This window comes from Scyliorhinus torazame, chromosome 15 (genome assembly GCF_047496885.1).
Source record: "Scyliorhinus torazame isolate Kashiwa2021f chromosome 15, sScyTor2.1, whole genome shotgun sequence".
In the NCBI taxonomy this organism is placed as follows: Eukaryota; Metazoa; Chordata; class Chondrichthyes; order Carcharhiniformes; family Scyliorhinidae; genus Scyliorhinus; species Scyliorhinus torazame.
In genome coordinates this window covers 22,264,839-22,285,102 of record NC_092721.1, presented here as the reverse complement: position 1 = coordinate 22,285,102, position 20,264 = coordinate 22,264,839, and the positions used below count along the sequence as shown (strand labels likewise).

The 20,264-nt window shown below is 47.2% G+C and overlaps 1 protein-coding gene across 3 annotated transcripts in view; it reads left to right on the top strand.

Moving 5' to 3' along the window:
- Positions 1 to 20,264, top strand: part of tbc1d4 (TBC1 domain family, member 4) — a 311,885-nt gene that overhangs the window by 190,624 nt on the left and 100,997 nt on the right. For all 3 annotated transcript variants that reach the window (XM_072476149.1, XM_072476150.1, XM_072476151.1), the window contains exons 6-7: positions 9,706 to 9,797; positions 17,951 to 18,061. In XM_072476149.1, coding sequence (XP_072332250.1) covers positions 9,706 to 9,797; positions 17,951 to 18,061 — 203 coding nt within the window. The remainder of the gene's footprint in view (positions 1 to 9,705; positions 9,798 to 17,950; positions 18,062 to 20,264) is intronic.

Below are 20,264 nucleotides of genomic sequence, written 5' to 3'. Positions count from 1 at the left end.
ACACCATCCACTTCAATCTTCACTTTCATTTCTTCCAATGTATTCATTCTCACGACTATTGTTTTTGTCTTTTTGATGTTCGTACTCAATCCATTTTTGAAACTTCTCGATTTTACTTGGTCTGCTATCTTTAGCAGGACCTTTCCTGATTCTGCAAGTAGCACTGTGTCATCAGCATACTGAAAATTTGTTACGTTCATGACTCTAATTTGGGCCCCTGGAGGCTCAGCTGATTCTTTGAATATTTGTTTTGTATACAGGTTAAATAACTTTGGTGACAGTCCACAGCTTTGTCATACTCCTCTTGTCATGAAAACATGTCTAATTGTCCCTCTCGAGCCTGATGCTCACTGTTTGGCCCAATATCGGCTCTTAATAAATCTCACGGCCGTGATTCCTCCACCCTGCGGCAGGTAGGAGAATCCCCGGGGTGAGGCGCGAATCTCGCCCCGATGCCAGCTTCCATATTCTCTGGCGCCGTTTTGCATGCCGGATGGGGGCCGTTGACAGTGGCCCCTCCGGCGAATCTCCGGGCCCCGATGGACCGTCAAGTTTTGCCCAGTCCCGCCGGCGTGAATTACTCACACACGGCGGGACCTGGCAGGTAAGTGTGCGGGGCAGTCCTGGAGGGGGGGCACAGGGGAATGCGACCCTGGGAGGGGCCCCACGGTGGCCTGGCCCGTGATCGGAGCCTACCGATCTGCGGGCGGGCTGGTTCCGTGGGGGCCTTCTTTCCTCCGCGCTGGGCCCCTGCAGGGCTCCGCCATATTGCCCGGGGACGGCGCGGAGATGGGAACCCCCGAGCATGTGCGGAAATACACCGGCCGTTCCGCGCATGCGCGAACTCGCGCCGGCCCTTCGGTGCTGGCTGGTGCTGATGGGACCTTTCCGGCGGCAACCTAGCCCCATAGAAAAGCGAGAATTCCTCACTTTCGGGGGCCATTGACGCCAGAGTCGTTGCCGCCTGTTTTCCCGCCAGCTTCGGGATACAGCCCCACAATCCCGCCCACATCTTTACTGTCAATGTCATATTTCAGCAAAAGTAATTAAAAAAATATAATGGAATATTAGCCTTTATTGCAAGGGGACTGGAATACAAATCAGTTGAATTTATATTAGTTTTATAAAGCTATGGTTAAACACATCGAGATAGATCATTGTTATGTAACTGTATTACCAGGCTGGTTTATTACCGGTCTGGAAATAGTCTGGTAAAGTGTATTAACAGAAAGTTTACCAGACCGATTCCTGGGATGGCGGGATTGACGTATGAGGAGAGATTGAGTCAGTTAGGGTTATATTCGCTGGAGTTCAGAAGAATGAGGGGGTTCCCATAGAAACCTTTAAAATTCTAACAGGACTAGACAGGGAAGATGCAGGAAGGATGTTCCCAATGGCGGGAGAGTCCGGAATAAGGGGTCACTTTCTGAGGATCTGGTAGCCATGATGTGGAGATGCCGGCGTTGGACTGGGGTGGGCACAGTAAGAAGTCTTACAACAACCAGGTTAGTCCAACAGGTTTGTTTGGAGTTACTAGCTTTCAGAGAGCAGCTCCTTCATCACTTGACTCCAAACAAACCTGTTGGACTTTAATCTGGTGTTGTAAGACTTCTTACTGAGAATATGGGGCAGAACATTTAGTACTGACGTAGTTGAGTCCAAAATATTGACCGGAATTCCCTGGCCGTTCAGGATTCTCTGGTTCTGCTCGCAGCGTATCCCCGCCCGCGAGTTTATCGGCAGCGTGGGGTGGCTTTAATGGGAATCGTCATTGACTTCGGAGGGAACAGAGAATCCCGCTGCCAGATAATGGTGGGCTGCCTCCCGCTGCCGGGAAACACACAGTTGGGAGGCTGGAGAATCCCTTATATCGCATGTTTTAAAGAAGGCGTTAGATATTGCTTTTGGGGCTAAAGGGATCAAAGGATATGGGGGAAAGTGGAACAGGTAACTGAGTTGGATGATCAGTCATGATCATAATGAATGACAGAGCAGGTTTGAAGCGCTGGATGACCTATTCGTGCTCCAATTTTCTATATTTCTTTTAAAAAAAATATTTTTGTTGTATGTTTACATCAGTACACTATACAATAGGTGAGCAAGATGGTTGTATGCACAATTTAAAAGTTCCCCTTTCATCGGCCTTACTTCCCTTCCCTACCCGCCCTCCCCTTTCTGTGCTTTGGGCTCCATGTTGTCCCTTTCCATAGTATATGTTGTCGGCTCTCTTTCGCTTTATATTTGTTGCTGTTGCCCCATGGCTTTGTTTGCCTCCTCCCCCCCCCCTCAGTCTTTTCCCATGTCTCTTCCTGATGTCTCCCTCGGTTCCTCCTCCCCCCCCCCCTCCCCCTCACCCCCCCGTTCCTATCTGCTCTCTGCGGCCTGTCTTCCCTCGTTGCCCCCCACTCCAGACCTCTCCCTCCCAATTCGCTATTCGAACAGATCTTGGAACAGGCTGATGACTAGTCCCCGCGCTTTGTGGAAGCCCACGTCTGACTTGCGGATGGTGTACTTGATCTTCTCCAGACGGGGAAATTCCAACAGGTCTGCGAGCCAGTCCGCAGTTGTGGGAGGTGCTGCTGATCGCCAGCCGAGCAGGATTCTCCGGCATGCAATTATGGAAGCAAAAGCAAGGGGATCCGCCCTCTTCCCCATATTGTTATGGGTCAGGGTTTAGAGAACCCCAAAGTGTATCATGGAGTTCACCTGACCCACAACTTTTAATAGATTGTGGTATGGGGAGCACACGGCCCACTCTACAGGTGTAGTACAGCAGAAAAGGAAAAGTATTTTTTTAAGCAAAACAATGTTTATTCTATGAACTTAAGTTAACCTTTTTAAAACATACAGTGAACATCTTAGCAACCATCAATTCAAATACAACCACAAAGAACACAACACTAAGTAATCCTTAATAACTTCCCAAACAACATCCAGAAGACTTAAGAAACACCTTTTAACAGAAGCACATGAGGTTTACATTTACTACTGAAAACATTTAAAATTCTGAATTCATCAGATGATCAAGAGATAGTCTTTTCGTGGCAGAGAGATCAACAGTACACCTGCTTTGTCTGGCTTCAGCTCCAACTCTGAAAACAAAACTAAAACACACCCCGCAGCAAACAGCCTAAAACGAAAGTAAAAAGCGGACAGACAGCCCAGCTCCACCCACACCCTGACGTCACTGATAAACACCCATTTCTTAAAGGTACATTTCTTAAACATCCATTTCTTAAAGGTACTCTCACATGACACCTCCCCCCAAGAAATTAAAATGAACCATCAACTTCAAGATGGTTTCATTTTTCACCTTTTCACTATCCTTTAACAAATGCACACAGTAAATATACTTTTTTGTTTCAAAAAACAACACAAGCAAACAGGTATAATAATATAGTCCATTTTCCTTTCGTTCTTCTTCCAACTGAAACTGCTTCCCTTCATCATATTTGTGACGAAGCATCGGCTATCACGTTTTCTCGACCTGCCCATGTACTCTTTTTAAATGAACAATAATGTAAAATAAACTCCAGCGAAACAGCCTTTCATTGTTATTCCGGAATCGCTCCAAAAACGTCAACGGATTATGATCAGTATATATAATGGTGTCAGACGGATTGCTGGTCACATAAATGTGAAAATGTTGCAAAGCCAGCACCAAACTCAAAGTCTCCTTCTCAATCGTGGAATACTTTTTCTGGCGAGAATTCAATTTCTTTGAAAAATAACCAATAGGCCGCTCTAGCCTTTGCCGTCGTCTTGTAGAAGCACCGCACCCACGCCCACATCACTCGCATCAACAGCCACTTTGAATGGTTTCGTATAATTTGGGATGGCTAACACAGGAGCAGTGGTTCACACCGCCTTCAGGCCGTCAAATGCCTGTTGACACTCCGCTGTCCACTGGAATTTGTTACGCTTCTTGAGCAAGTCCTTCAGTGGAGCGACCACACTGCTAAAATCGGATACGAATGTCCGATAAAATCCACTCAGACCAAGAAATCGCATTATTTCCCGTCGTGTCGAGGGTATCGAAAACTCCCCAATAACTTTTGTTTTCACATCCCGTGGGACCATTCGACCCTGTCTGATTGTACGGCCAAGGAAAGTGACTTTGGCTTTTCCAAATTGACTTTTGGCTAGGCTTATCACAAAACCCACCTCCTGAAGTCGATCGAATAACTCCATCAGATGTTTTAAATGTTCTTTCCATGTCTGGCTGAAAATCACCAGATTGTCGATGTATACCGCACAATTGGGTAATCCTGAAACAACTTTGTCAGTTAACCGTTGAAATGTGGCTGGTGCGTTTTTCATGCCAAATGGCATAACTTTGAATTGGTACATAACATCTGGTGTCACAAAAGCTGAAATCTCCTTTGCCCTTTCGGATAAAGGTACCTGCCAGTAACCTTTAAGTAAATCCAGTTTGGAAATAAAAGCTGATTGTCCCACTTTATCAATGCAATCCTCCAAACATGGGACAGGATAAGAGTCCATTCTTGTAACTGCATTAACCTTTCTGTAGTCCACACACAACCGTTGGGTACCGTCTGGTTTAGGTACCATCACTATGGGTGAGCTCCATTGGCTGCAACCCACTTCAATTACGCCATTTTTAAGCATACTCTCAATCTCTTTGTTAACCTGTGCCAATTTTAAAGGGTTAAGTCTATATGGATGTTGTTTGATTGGAACAGCAGTTCCCACATCTACATCATGTATAGCCATTTTAGTACTTCCCAATTTATCTCTACAAACTTGCCCATGTGTTATCAATAACTCTTTCAGGTCAGTTCATTTTTCCTCCGGATTCTGGATGGTACGCAGTTGATTTAATTTTTTTTATTCCAAAGCTATCCATAACCTCTTTGAATAACCTTGAGGTAAAATTTGATCCTTGACCCGATTGTATTTCTGTGGGTAGTCCATATCTAGTAAAGAATTTAAGTAACTCGTCCACAATCTTTTTAGCTGTAATATTACGTAATGGAGTGGCCTCTGGAAACCTAGTGGACACATCCATTATAGTCAAAAGATATTGATTCCCACTTTTCATTTCAGGAAGCGATCCTATGCAATCAATTAGGACCCTTGTAGAAGGTTCCTCAAATGCTGGAATGTGTATTAAAGGCACTGGTTTTATCACTGCTTGAGGTTTCCCTATCACTTGACATGTGTGACATGATTGACAAAATTTAACTACATCTTTATGTAGTCCAGGCCAATAAAAATGTTTCTGGATTTTAGCTTGAGTTTTCCTTATTCCCAAATGACCTCCCACTGGTACCTCATGTGCAACTCGCAACACCTCCTTTCTATACCCTACCGGCAATACTACTTGATGATCTTCTGCCCACTTTTCATCCGCCTGTATATGTAAAGGTCTCCATTTTCTCATCAAGACATTACTTTTGCGGTAATAACACTCTGGTATACTCTCAGATTCCTCTTCCGTATATGCTTTCTGATACATCCGTTCTATTTCTACATCTTTCTGTTGTAACTCCGCCAATTCTCCTGAACTAAAAATATCCGCCTCATCCTCCACCTGTTCTTTTCTAATTATCTGATCAAAAATCGTTTCTGATATTTGCACTTCACCTTTATCTTCACTCTCTGATTTTACCTCTTGTCTTAACCTGTGACTTTGCGACCTTGTTGCTGCACAATCCGGAGAAATCCCAGGATATTTGTCCTTCAACACTTCAGTTGTCTGATTTTCCATTGGCTTATCAACCACAGTAGGCATCACTCCCACCTGCGATCCAGCTATATCATTACCCAAGATAAACTGTATTCCTGGACAAGATAGTTTCTCTATTACTCCTACTACCACATCACCACTCTTCACTGGACTTTCCAACCTTACCTTATATAATGGAACACTACTCCTCTCACCCTGAATTCCACATATTACCACCTTTTCTGGCAGCATTCTTCCCAAACTACATAACTCCTCATCTCTTACCATTAAAGATTGACCAGCTCCCGTATCTCTTAAAATTGTGACTTCTTTACCTGCTCCTTCTGATACACATGAGTAAACTTTACCCACATAAGTAAATTCTTTAAAGAGATCTGGCACCTTCTTATCAATCACCTCTTGATCAGGCTGTACAATCTTTTGCACCTCCTTCACTTCACTTGGGCTTTCCTTTACCACTATAACAAACCCCACTGTCTTAACCTATTTTACCACATCAGCCTTCCCAGTGCTTTTCTTCATCCACCAACACTGTGACATTACATGGCCTAGTTTATTACAGTGAAAACATTTGAAACTTTTCATTTCTTTTCCACCCTCCTGGATTTATTTTTTAATCTGAGGTACACTCTCCTCATTATCTCCCATCAGATCACCTTTACTTTTACCACTTGAGTATTCCTGATTTCCCCAGTTTCTATCCCTCACAGGCTGAAATTGATGTCGGAAACCAAGCTTTGATTTATGAACTAATTCATAGTCATCTGCCATTTCAGCTGCTAACCTCACAGTTTTAACCCTCTGCTCTCCACATCAGGAATTGAATTTTTAAACTCCTCCAAAAGTATAATTTCTTTGAGAGTTTCATATGTTTGGTCTATTTTCAAAGCCCTTATCCACCTATCAAAATTACTCTGTTTAAGCCTTTCAAACTCCATGTATGTTTGACCAAATTCTTTCTTTAAATTTCTAAACCTTTGTCTGTAGGCTTCAGGCACCAGTTCATATGCACCTAAGATGGATTTTTCCACCTCCTCATATGTCCCAGAAATCTCCTCCGGTAGTGACGCAAACACTTCACTAGCCCTACCTATCAGCTTTGTTTGAATCAGTAATACTCACATGTCCTGTGGCCATTTCATTTGTTTAACCACCTTCTCAAATGAAACGAAAAATGTTTCTACCTCCTTCTCACCAAACCTTGGCACTGCGTGGACATATTTAAATAGATCCCCACCAAGTCTTCGACTTTGATGCTCTTTCTCACTATCCTCATCACTATCATCCAACTGTGCATTTCCCTTTATGTCTGCCAATTTGAACTGACTGTCATGTTTCATGGCCATTTTCTGAAGTTCAAACTCTCTCTCTTTATCTTTTTCCCTGATCTGTATCTCCCTTTCTCTTTCTTTTTGTTCTGCTAGGGCTATTCTTTCTTTTCTCCTTTCTTCTCTCTCCTTTTCTTTTTCCTCTCTATCACTTTCTCTTTCATTTGCCGCTCTCTCTTTCTTGTTCCTCTCTTTTGTATTCAAGCTGTTTTAATTCTTTCTCATATTCAATTTGTTTAATTTGTAACTGAATTTTTGCCATTTCCAATGAGTCAAGCTGTATTTCAGGCAACTTTAAATGCTTAGCCACCGCCATAATTACCTCATTGTTTCGCATTTTGTCAGGTAATGTTAACTGCAATGTTTTTGCCAAATCTAACCGTCTGCTTTTAGTCCCTGTCCATAAGGTGCTGCGTGTGACCATCTCCACCCCCAAAAACTTCAGAGCCTCTGAAAGAGCCATTGTCCACAACACACTCCCTACTTAAACTGAAATACCACACCTGAAAAGCAACTACAATGTGCTCACCCCTCACTGTCTTTAAGTTCACTAAGCCAATCCAATAGATAGACGTTTATCCCCCTCGAGCCCCCAATTTGTTATGGGCCAGGGCTTAGAGAACCCCAAATCGTATCATGGAGTTCACCTGACCCACAACTTTTAATAGATTGTGGTATGGGGAGCACACGGCTCACTCTACAGGTGTGGTACAGCAGAAATGGAAAATCATTTTTTAAAGCAAAACAATGTTTATTCTGTGAACTTAAGTTAACCTTTTTAAAACATACAGTGAACATCTTAGCAATCATTAATTCAAATACAACCCCCAAAGAATACAACACTAAGTAATCCTTAATAACTTCCCAAACAACATCCTTAAGAAACACCTTTTAACAGAAGCACATTAGGTTTACATTCACTACTGAAAACATTTATAATTCCGAATTCACCAAATTATCAAGAGATAGTCTTTTCATGGCAGAGAGATCAACAGTACACCTGCTTTGTCTGGCTTCAGCTCCAACCCTGAAAATGAAAGTAAAACACACCCTACAGCAAACAGTCTAAAACGAAGTAACACTCTGACATCACTGATAAACACCCATTTCTTAAAGGTACATTTCTTGAACACCCATTTCTTAAAGGTACTCTCACATGACAATATGTAGTTCTGGCTGGTTCGACACCCTGAAGACTGCCACTCTCGGGCACGGCTCCACCCTTACCCCCACGACCTTTGACATTGTCTCGAAGAAGGCTGTCCACCAACTGGGAAGCCTGGGCAGGCTCAGGACATGTGGGAATGGTTGGCACGGTCTCCCTGGCACCATTCAGACTTGTCTTCCATTTTCTATGTTTTTATGTATTGAGCGGCATAGATCAAGGCGAGGTTACTGGCATTGGGATACAGGTTAACCATGATCCAATAGAATGATGATACAAGCTTGAGGGACCAAAATTGCCTACTCCTGGTCCTCAGAGCCAGTTTAAAATGAGCCTTCGGAAGAAGAGGGGGGAAAATTGGAGTGGAAAGAGGACACGCTTCAGGAAGTTTGTGTGATGCATGTTAAAAAGAGATTGCTAAAGACGAGTACAGAGTATTGAAAATAAATTATTCCAGTGTTCCACCTATGCTTCATTTTCTGAGTGTCTGAAGGGTGAAAATAGTATGAAACCTGGATTACAGAATCCCCCTTTGTTCTGATGAGGTAACATTTCAAGGTTCAAGGACCCTGTTCTTTGCAGACAGAAAGGACAGGCAGACACATTGCTTCTGTTTCAGCTAAAGAAAATAAGTGGCAGCCATTTGCTGACTCATTCCTCAGGGCAATACAGCAACCAATCAGGATCAAACTGCCTGGTTTAAGTCACATACAATGCTTCACAGTTAACTGTCAGACACTTGGTTAATTTTCCACGCCAATGCCTTTATCAGTCCACACTTTCTTCTCACGGAGCATACATTCCCCTTACATCGGTATTATTGTGAAGAGTCCCGGTGAGTGCAAGATGAAATGTAATGACATGTCCCTTGTTTCAGCAATACTCAAGTCCTGTACTCACAAAACAACCATTTCAAGGTTTACACTACTTACAAGCACTGAGAAGATGTCTCGGTCATTTCAAAAAATGTATACATTTTTGGGATACAGGCATTGCTGGCAAAGGCAGCATTTATTGCCCATCGCTAGTTGCCCTTCAGTAGCTGGTGGTGAGCCACCTTCCTGTCCCATGGCAGCCCATGTGGTGAAGGTGCTCCCACACGGCTGTTAGGTATGGTTTTCCAGGTTTTGGGCTCAGTGATGGTGATATATATCTGTTTCAGGATTTCAGGTGACTTAAGGGGAACTTGGAGACAGTGGTGTTTCCATGTAACCGCTGCTTTTGTCCTTCAAGGTCGTGGGTCTGGAACGTGTTATCAAAGAAGCCTTGAAAAGCTGTTGTGGCGTATCTTGTATGTGGTACACACTCCAGCATAATACTTGGTTACATCTCAAAGCCTCTGTAACAGAGACAGACGTTGCACGATAGCTTTGATAACGCAGTATAAAGCAGGCACACGAATGTTGAAGTGGTTTAATCTGAAACAGCAGAAAGAATTGTTGGATGTTAAGCAAATTGAACAATGAAGTGACGCATTGATCAGCACTCCTCTGACTTTCCAGGTCTCTACCCACCAAGAGCCAAGCTTGCCATACAGAGGCATGTTTCTCTTTTGAGTGACAATGAGCAAGCTGATATTTTTGAACGTGTTCAGGTAACAATATAGAGGCTGTTCGAAAAGTGTTCACTAAAAGTACATATTGTTTATGGGAAACTGTGACGGTAAATATGGATTACAGATTATTTATATGTGATGACAATTACTTTAATTCTTAACAAAACATCAAACTGAAATTTCCAGTGTGATCATTAATTTGTGATGCTAATGTATGTTAATTATGACAATATTTGTTGCAATTATGCCTCAGTTTAAAAAGTTTGTTGCTTGCCTGTAAATATCCATTGAGGATTTTGACGTAATTTCTATAAAACTATACATCCCCATGACAGGTGCCTTTTCCCCTTCACTGAATCCATTCCAGCTCTACCCTGCTCCAGTACGATGATTATTGGAGGTTGTATTCTGTGCACACCGCCAGATAAAACACTACTGTCATCATTGCTTCAAGTTTATTTTGTGAACTTTAATATGATGTGGACATCGCGGGCAAGGCCAGCTTTTGTTGCCCATCCCAAAATTTATCTTTAGCTGAGTGGCCATTTCAGAGGACAATTAAGACCCCATTGCTGTGGGTCTGGAGTCACATGTAGGACAGACCAGGTAAGGAGGACAGAGTTCGTAAAGGACATTAGCGAACCAGATGGGTTTTTACAACAAGAGATGATAGTTGCCATGGTCACCATTACCGAGACCAGCTTCATATTCCAGATTTATTAACTTATTTATTAATATTAAAAATAAGAATTTACATTCATTCAGCTGTTGTGGTGGGATTTGAAGCTATGACACCAGAGCATTAGTTTGGGCTGCTGAACTGCTAGTGCAGTGACATTACTTCTAAGTGAAATGGTGAAGACTCCAAAGAAACAATGGGCAAAATTCTCCGTTTGGGAGACTGAGGGCTGGATTCTCTGATCCTGTGGCTATGTCCGCAGGATACGTCTGGTCTTACGACCAGAAGGTCAGTGCCGCCCCCGCACCGATCCTCTGTCCGGTGGGGGGGGGCTAGCAGCCACGCAGCGTAATCTGTCGATACGGCCGGAGAATAGGCGGGTCCGTGGCCGTGCATGCGCACGGCAGCCCGCGGACCCATCCTGCCAAAAACTTCCCCTCTGTAACCAACCTCGCCACCCCCACCAGTCCCCCCAGACCCCGCCGAAGCCCCCCCTGCCAGAGGAACGGCTCCCCTCCTGTCTGTGGCGGCGCTGGACATCGTCCGCAGCTGCCACGCAAGGTCCCCGAACGGTGTGAGCGCACGCCATCAGGGCGGAGCGTCGGGGGAGGGCCTCGGGTGTCGTCCTGAGGCCGTCCATACGGCATGCGGAGTACTCACAGTGTACGCCGTATTGCAAAAACGCCCCGCCCCCGATTCCGGCGGAAATGGGGATTCTCCGGCTGATCGCCAAATGCAATTTCGGTGTCGGTGATCGGAGAATCCAACCCTAGGTGTTGACGCCAGGTCTGGATTGCCTGCGGTTCGCAATGCCGCGGGGGACGCTATTTCCTGAGCAATTCAGGACATGCTAATGGGCCAGTGGCGTGCTTATAAGCGTCTCCAGCTTGTCAAGCTCCCCAGCGCTAATTCTGAGCATGTGAATCTGGATCAATTCTCATTCCCACTGGGGTCAGATTCACTTGGGTCAGAATTGGTGCTTGGGAGCTTGACAAGCTGGAGCAGCTTATAAGCACTCCACTCCCCACACACTCTTATTCCAGACAAGAAGATGACTCCGCCTCGTGGACCGGAGCTGGGTGCGATGGAGGAGAGGTGGGACGCCCTCTTCCCCAAGGTGGGCAGGAGGCTACTGCCCACATTCGCTAACTGGGCCTGGACAGAGGTGGCCGAGATGCTCAGTGTGGTGAGCCTCACCAGACGGACTGGCACGCATGCTGCATGAAGATGAACGACCTCCTTAGGGCGGCTAGGGTGAGTCACCACTTCTGTTCCCCAGGCATCACTCCTGTCCCTCACTCACTCCTCACATCACAACCCCACTCTCATAGAGGCCAATAAATGCCCACCTGCCCACAACTCACATCCCATCCTTCACCAAACCCCAACACCTGTATTGTCCGCTTTGGCAAGGTGCCTTGCACACACATGCCACCAGCTACAGACCCCCTGTGTAACTCGCCTCCATGTGTCTCACCATGTCCTTTGTGTGTCCCCGAGGAAAAAACGGCCCATAACAGAAGGGAGCGAGAACACCGGAGAGGGAGTCCTGGACCTCCGGGCTCTAACCCCCACCCAGTAGAGGACAATGGCGTTATCTGGAGCGGTGCAGGAGAGCGCTCTGCCGAGGTGGCATGCAACAACCAATTGAGCCCCTAATGTAAAATGATGTCCCGAGAGCAAGTGATTCACTCACCTCTCCCAGACCACTGTTTCCCAAGATCTCACCATGTGTATTGTCTTTTTGTCTTGCAGGATCATCATCAGACCAGGCCAGCCCAACTGGCCTACCTCAGCCCCAGCCACAACCCCAGCTCACCTCGAAGGACCAGTCCAGGGACAACACCGACTTCTTGACACTGCACCCTCCACCAACACAGTGACTATCCCCTCGGTGGGGCATTTTAGTGAAGAGGCTCATGGGTCACCACCTGGTACGCACGTCACACATGCTGCAGCACATCTGGTGGAGGTAGGGACACCCAAGGGAGTGGGCAGTCGGAGAGGTGCCAGATCCCAGGAACAAGCTGTACTCTGGACGGATGTCACGCTTCTGGAAAGCACGATCCCGTCACTAGTGGAGATGCAGATACAGAGCCAGGATCTAAAGGAGGCACAGTTGGAGGAGTCCAACCGCCTTCCGGTACAGAAGACAATGCCGACAATGCATGATACCCAGGCCTACCCTGAACGGGTGGCATCCACGGTGGAAGCCTTGGAGCAAAAAGTCACAGCCATGGGTCAAGTGGTCCAAGGCTTGGGGCACTCTGTGCGGTTGATGGCTGAGGCTCAGGACAGCCATGTACCCACATGGACATTGCTGCAGCGCTCCAAAACTTGGCTCAGTCACAAAGGGTCATGGCTGAGGGCATTGAGAGCATTGGCTGGGAGCTGACTGACCTGGGCCAGAGGGAGATGACCGAGGCGCAGAGTGACATTACTCACTCGCTGAGGACATGGCCCAGTTTCTGTGCTCCATTGTTGAAGGCACCGAAACCCTGCTTGAGACAAGAGCAGGCCTCCAGGACTGGCAGCGCCATGTTACATTGGACCCCCTGGATCTCACTCAGGCTTCACCTCTGTCTCAGGCAGTAGCCCGGGGGCCATTGGGCACCCCAAAGGAGGAGGAAGTGATGGTGCCCTTGCTGGCCTCCTTCTTGCGGATGTGCTGGAACACTTCAGCGCTTCTGAATCACCCCTACCTGACACTGGTGCATCTAATGGACAGAGGGCAGAACAAGGTGGCATCTTGCCACCTGTGAGATCTGAAAGTCAGCCAGGCTCATCCAGACCCAGGCCCTCCAGGGGATGGCCGCCAAAGGCATCTCAGGTCAGAGGGCGAGATACGCAGCAGGCCTCCTCCATGTCTGATGTGCTGTCTGGGGTCACACCTAGATGGAGCGGCAGGCCCCATAAAATAAGGAAGTTAGACACCAATTAAGTTGGCATGATGCAGCACATGGGAAAGAGGTCGGAGAAAGTAATGTTTATAGTGACAATTAAACACCTTTTCACCAACATTCCAACCTGCCTCAATCCTCTGTCTGAAGAGTGTGAGGGCTGGGCTGGGTGCAGAGGGTGTGCCGGGTAAGGGGGTTGTGGGAGATTGGTGGTGTGGGTGTTGGAGGATAGAACGGGGCAGTGTCTCCAGGATTATTGAACGATCCATCTGGGGTCACCCTCAGAGGTGGCATGGAATGGGGCCAGAAGTGTGAGACCGCCTTGTAGGACAGCTTACCCATTGAGTGACCCATCACCGCTCACCATCTCCATAACCACAACCCCTCCAATCAGCCCAAAGGAATATGAGCCCGTGAGACGGAGTGGCCAGCATACATGCAGGGCTCACCCGGGCGGACAGTGGAAGGGGATTCTGAAGGCAGGATTCAGCCTGATTAGAGAGAACCAGAGCTCATCTCACAGTGGGAACGAGGCTTCATCATCCTCCATACCGTAGACAAGACCGGTTGATACTGCCTGAAAGCGCCCACTCGTGGTGCTAGTCAGACGCTCGGAGCGGGGTGGTGGGATGGAATGAAGGGTGGAGGGACGGGAGGATATGAACAGCTATGGGGAGCGGGGCCCCACTTGGAAGGGGATGGAGGGGTTGGGTGGGGGAGAGTATAGAGATGTGTGACATGGCAGCGGAATCCCAGTGGCCAGGCCTCTTAGTTGGCAAATGTGGAGGTGATGAGGTTGCCCTGTGTGTGGCGGCCCTGGAGCACACATTGGGTGGCCTGCCATGCCAGTCCGGGCTCCATGCCCGTTTCTTCCTGGCCATCCTCCACGTTTATGGGCAGCACGGTCGCAAAAGTGGCTAGCATTGTGGCTTCACAGCATCAGGGTCCCAGGTTCAAATCCCCACTGGGTCACTGTCTGTGCGGAGTCTGCACGTTCTCCCCGTGTGTATGTGGGTTTCCTCCGGGTGCTCCGGTTTCCTCCCACAGTCCAAAGACGTGCAGGTTAGGTGGATTAGCCATGCTAAATTGCCCTTAGTGTCCAAAAATGGGAGGAGGGGTTAATGGGTTACAGGGTTAGGGTGGAAGTGAGGGCTCAAGTGGGTTGGTGCAGACTCGATGGGCTGAATGGCCTCCTTCTGCACTGTAAATTCTATGATCTATGACCCGAGGAAGCACCTCGAAGGTGGCAGGAACCAACGAGTGCGCCAGGACGTAGGCGGCGTGCACGCTGCCTGGATATCGGGTGTAGATGTGCAGCTGGTGGTTGCACAATAACTGCAAATTCAGGGAGTGGAAGCCCTTCCAATTGATGAAGGGCACCCTCTGATGAGCCGGTGCCCGTAGGGGGACATGTGGTCCATCGATCACCCCCTGGTCCTGGGGCATGCCAGCGATGGCGGCAAATCCTGCTGCCTGGGAATCCTGGTGGGCTTGGTCCAGATTGAAGTTTATATAGTCTACAGCCTGGGCGCATAGGGCATTCATCACAGTGCGAGATCACAGACAGATCCCCGCTCAGCCACGGGAAGACACAGAGGCATAATGGTTCAGGGCGACCATCACCTTGACAGCCTCTGGGAGTAGGTATCAGCTTCAATACCCCTGCAGTGTCAGGTGATCAACATCTGGCACAGGTAGTGCACAGTCTCCCTGGTCAGCCAAAGTCTTTAGCAGCACAGGCAGCCCGGCACCTCCTCGAAGGAAAGGCACTGACATTGAACACGTGGCCCGATGCGGCACCTCCTTTACATCTCCTCCTCGGCCTGTTGGACGACCAGCATTGGAGCCTCACTCGCTGGCTCCTGCTCTTCTGGGGCAGACTCCTCCGGAGCAGAGTCCTCCCCGAGCAGGGCCTGTGCCTCCAGCCCCCGTGCGTCTGCAACGGCAGCCATGACCAAATAAATAGCAAGCGTTCCTGGCTGTACGCCGAAATTGATTTTCTGCAGGGGGGGAAAAGAGAATACATGTTAGCAAGAAGCCCCCTTGCCCATCCAGATTCAACAGGTAACATGGTGATCCTGAGTTGCACTTCAGCTCCATATGACTCCTCTCCAAACCCACCCCCAACACTACCCCTCAGTCATTCCCCCCATATGTGGCCTTCCACACTGCACTCCTGTCCACATCAGTGAGTGGCACCAGGCCTGTGATGTGGGAAGCCTCTATCCTCACTGCCTGTCCCTGTCAACAAGGGTACTGGTGGCTGCTGCAGTGATAGGCTCTGTGGCCTCTGTCCTGTCTCCCCGGTGAGGTCTACAATGGATGTCCTCATTGGGTGAGCCCACCAGCAGGGTGCCATCTGGTTTGCAGCCACCGAGTGCCACCAATCGCCTCCACGCTTCGAGGCTTGCGTCTTGGCAGGTCCTACAGATGGGAGTGAGGCTGTGAATTGTGCATCTGTCAGGAGCGTAGCTGCAGTGTGATGTGGGTCCTGGTGTGACACACAGGTTGTTACAACCTGCCCAGGGGCACGATGAACAGGAACAGGAGCCTGGTGGCCAGGCAGGGCTTGGAGACAACTGGTAGTCCTGTGGGGTGGACTAGTTGATAGTGACGCAGATGTGGTCTCTGCCCTGAGAGGGGCAGTGTGCCAGAGAGTGTGCCAAAGGCCATGATGCATGTGTCCTTTATTTGGGGTGAGCTCTGCTATTCCCCTGCAGTGGGGCTAAGCTTCTGATGGGAGCACTGAGGAGTGGCAGCCCCTGGTGTGTCACTGATTGAACCTGGCCATGCCGATCCCATTAGTGGGTTAGCTGGGGTCTGAAGGTTTCCAGAGGGGAGGCCTGAGTGGGCTCCCAAATGACCAGAGGCTCTGTGAACATTTACAGGACACAGTGAGCAGAGTGAGCAGCCAGGGACCTGTAACTTGAAACAAATTGGTGCGTTTAAAACAAATACAGCAGCAATGACGGTGTGAGCAATCCCAAGGAGGACACCCTGAATCCCGCTACACCCATCGATCCCGGCAGCCAACCGTCCCCCCCCCCCCCCCCACCCCCCACCCCCCAAAGCAAACGATGCAATTTTTAACACATTTTTAAACTTTCCTTGCATCCTCTCTCCCCCTCAGCTGCCATGGCGCCCAGTCTCTCCCTGTCATAAACCGAGCTTGCGTGACTTCCGCCTGAGAGGGGTGGAGCGTCATGGAGGCCCAGAACATACTGGGCCAAATCCGCTAATCACATCGAAATGAATGCAAATGCTGGTTTCGCACATTGTTGCCAGCATGGGGCTCGAACCGCGTTATCGGCACGAACGAGGGACTGGAGCATGGCGTCCAATTCGGCGCCGGGCGTGGACCTCGATTTTGGCCGGACACCCGATTCTCCACCCGAGCATGGTTCGCGTTTGCGGCATCGCAAAGCGAAGAATTTAGCCCTATGTAAAGAACATGTCTCGTTTTATGGCCAAATAAATAATTTCACCTTTTCCTTCAGAATTCACATTTTCAATTCCCCAATCAGTTAATTCGTCATTCCAAAATTGGAGCGAGCCGAGTTTCGATAACGTACTGCCGTTCACCACAAGAGGTATCCTGCATTCCACCGCTGCTGGCAATTGAACATCACTCCCTCCTCGGAGGTCACAGCTTTCTTCTCCACCTGAGTGAGAAGTTAACAGACCATCTTGAAAACAAACACACTTAGAAACTGCCCTCAAACTGCTCTGAGACAGTGTTCACATTTGCTGTCTAGACAATGAAGGCAGTCCCAATCAAATGGTTGTGTATAGAGTAGAGGATTTATGCATTTAGATAATAATAGAAGGCTCCCAAAATGGAAAATTAGAAATTAGACTTGCTCCCCACGGTTATCACAAAGGCTCTGATCTGTTTTACATTTGTACAATATTACGACCTGTGCATTTGATTCTCCTGATACACATTCCTATTGAGACATGCTCTGTACCAAGAGCGGAGTCTTGTCCGTTTAGGGCTACTATATTCCCGGCCATTGCCTGGAATCCTTCATAGGATTGTTCAGTATATCTGCCACTTTGGAGCTCAAATCGTTGACATTGTGCACCATGTCTTCCATAGCATGTACACTGTGAATGTAACATAGGGCAATGTACTGCAACTAACACGGTAGCATTGTGGATAGCACAATTGCTTCACAGCTCCAGGGTCCCAGGTTCGATTCTGGCTTGGGTCACTGTCTGTGCGGAGTCTGCACGTTCTCCCCATGTCTGCGTGGGTTTCCTCCGGGTGCTCCGGTTTCCTCCCACAATCCAAAGATGTGCAGGTTAGGTGGATTGGCCATGCTAAATTCCCCTTAGTGTCCAAAATTGCCCTTAGTGTTGGATTGGGTTACTCGGTTATGGGGACAGGTTGCAGGTGTTGACCTTGGGAAGGGTGCTCTTTCCAAGAGCCGGTGCAGACTCGATGGGCCGAATGGCCTCCTTCTGCACTGTAAATTCTATGATAATCTATGATAACACATTCCGCAATTATAGCAGGAATCTTTTAGAGTTTAAGAATAAATGGAAAATATCAACAGGAGAGCTGGGGACCTTATCCGTGAGCAATATTAATCAATGATCTGTATTGACAGAAAATGAAGCCAGCTGATGACCAAGATGAGAATGAGCTGGTGATTCTCATTCTGCGCCAGATATGTGAGACCAAACAGAAGACGCACGCCCACCTTGGCGAGACCCCGATGGTACAGCACCTTCTCCATTCACTTTAGAAAAGTAAAGGGATTGAACTTGTGGCTGTGGAGTTACGTGCGGATGACTGTGCCCCATTATTTTTCAATGTAATGTTCTGTTCAGGGGATGGGAAACGATGCAGGAAGTTGGAAGGTAGTAAAACAGGGACAGAAACAAAAGGCAGTAAGGGGGAAAGTGTAAGGCAGAGAAGCCATAGTCAAAAATCAGAAAGGGCGACAGTGACTGAGGGGAGCTCAGTGAATAGGACCAGGAATACTAAAAGGAATAAAATGGAAAGAAAAACATGAATGGTAAGTGACGCAGCAGGTTGTTACATGAAGATATGTGTTCAACGACAAGGAAAATTAGGAGAAAAGTTAAGAGGAAATATAACTTAGGAGAGGATACTGATCGAGGTATTAAGATTCAGAACAGAGGTAAAAAAGCCAACATAAGTGTACTTTACCTGAATGGTCGTAGTATTCGGAATAAGGTAAATGAGTTGATGGCGCAAATCATCGTGAATGACTATGATTTAGTGGCCATTACTGAAACATGGTTAAAGGATGGTCATGACTGGGAGTTAAATATCCGAGGGTATCAAACTATTCGGAAGGACAGAGTGGATGGTAAGGGCGGTGGTGTAGCTCTGTTATTTAAGGATGACATCTGGGCAATAGTAAGGGATGACATCGGTGCTATGGAGGATAAAGTTGAATCCATTTGGGTGGAAATCAGGAATAGTAAGGTGAAAAAGTCACTGATAGGAGTAGTCTATAGGCCACCAAATAGTAACATTATGGTGGGGCAGGCAATAAACAAAGAAATAACGGATGCATGTAGAAATGGTACAGCAGTTAACATGGGGGATTTTAATCTACATGTCGATTGGTTTAACCAGGTCGGTCAAGGCAGCCTTGAGGAGGAGTTTATAGAATGTATCCGCGATAGTTTCCTAGAACAGTATGTAATGGAACCTACGAGGGAACAAGCGGTCCTAGATCTGGTCCTGTGTAATGAGACAGGATTGATTCAGGATCTCATAGTTAGGGATTCTCTCGGAAGAAGAGATCACAATATGTGGAATTTAAAATACAGATGGAGGGTGAGAAGGTAAAATCAAACACTCGTGTTTTGTGCTTAAACAAAGGAGATTACAATGGGATGAGAGAAGAACTAGCTAAGGTAGACTGGGAGCAAAGACTTTACGGTGAAATAGTTGAGGAACAGTGGAGAACCTTCCAAGCAATTTTTCACAGTGCTCAGCAAAGGTTTATACCAACAAAAAGGAAGGACGGTAGAAAGAGGGAAAATCGACGGTGGATAGCTCAGGAAATAAGGGAGAATATCAAATTGAAGGAAAAAGCATACAAAGTAGCAAAGATTAGTGGGAGACTAGAAGACTGGGAAATCTTTAGGGGGAATAGAAAGGTGCTAAAAAAGCTATAAAGAAGAGTAAGATAGATTATGAGAGTAAACTTGCTCAGAATATAAAAACAGATAGTAAAAGTTTCTACAAATATATAAAAGGAAAAAGAGTGGCTAAGGTAAATATTGGTCCTTTAGAGGATGAGAAAGGAGATTTAATAATGGGAGATGAGGAAATGGCTGAGGAACTGAACAGGATTTTTGGGTCGGTCTTCACAGTGGAAGACACAAATAACATGCCAGTGACTGATGGAAATGAGGCTATGACAGGTGAGGACCTTGAGAGGATTGTTATCACTAAGGAGGTAGTGATGGGCAAGCTAATGGGGCTAAAGGTAGACAAGTCTCCTGGCCCTGATGGAATGCATCCCAGAGTGCTAAAAGAGATGGCTAGGGAAATTGCAAATGCACTAGTGATAATTTACCAAAATTCACTGGACTCTGGGGTGGTCCCGGAGGATTGGAAATTTGCAAACGTGACACCACTGTTTAAAAAAGGAGGTAGGCAGAAAGTGGGTAATTATAGGCCAGTGAGCTTAACTTTGGTAGTAGGGAAGATGCTGGAATCTATCATCAAGGAAGAAATGGCGAGGCATCTGGATGGAAATTGTCCCATTGGACAGACGCAGCATGGGTTCATAAAGGGTAGGTCGTGCCTAACTAATTTAGTGGAATTTTTTGAGGACATTACCAGTGCGGTAGATAACGGGGAGCCAATGGATGTGGTATATCTGGATTTCCAGAAAGCCTTTGACAAGGTGCCACATAAAAGCTTGCTGTATAAGA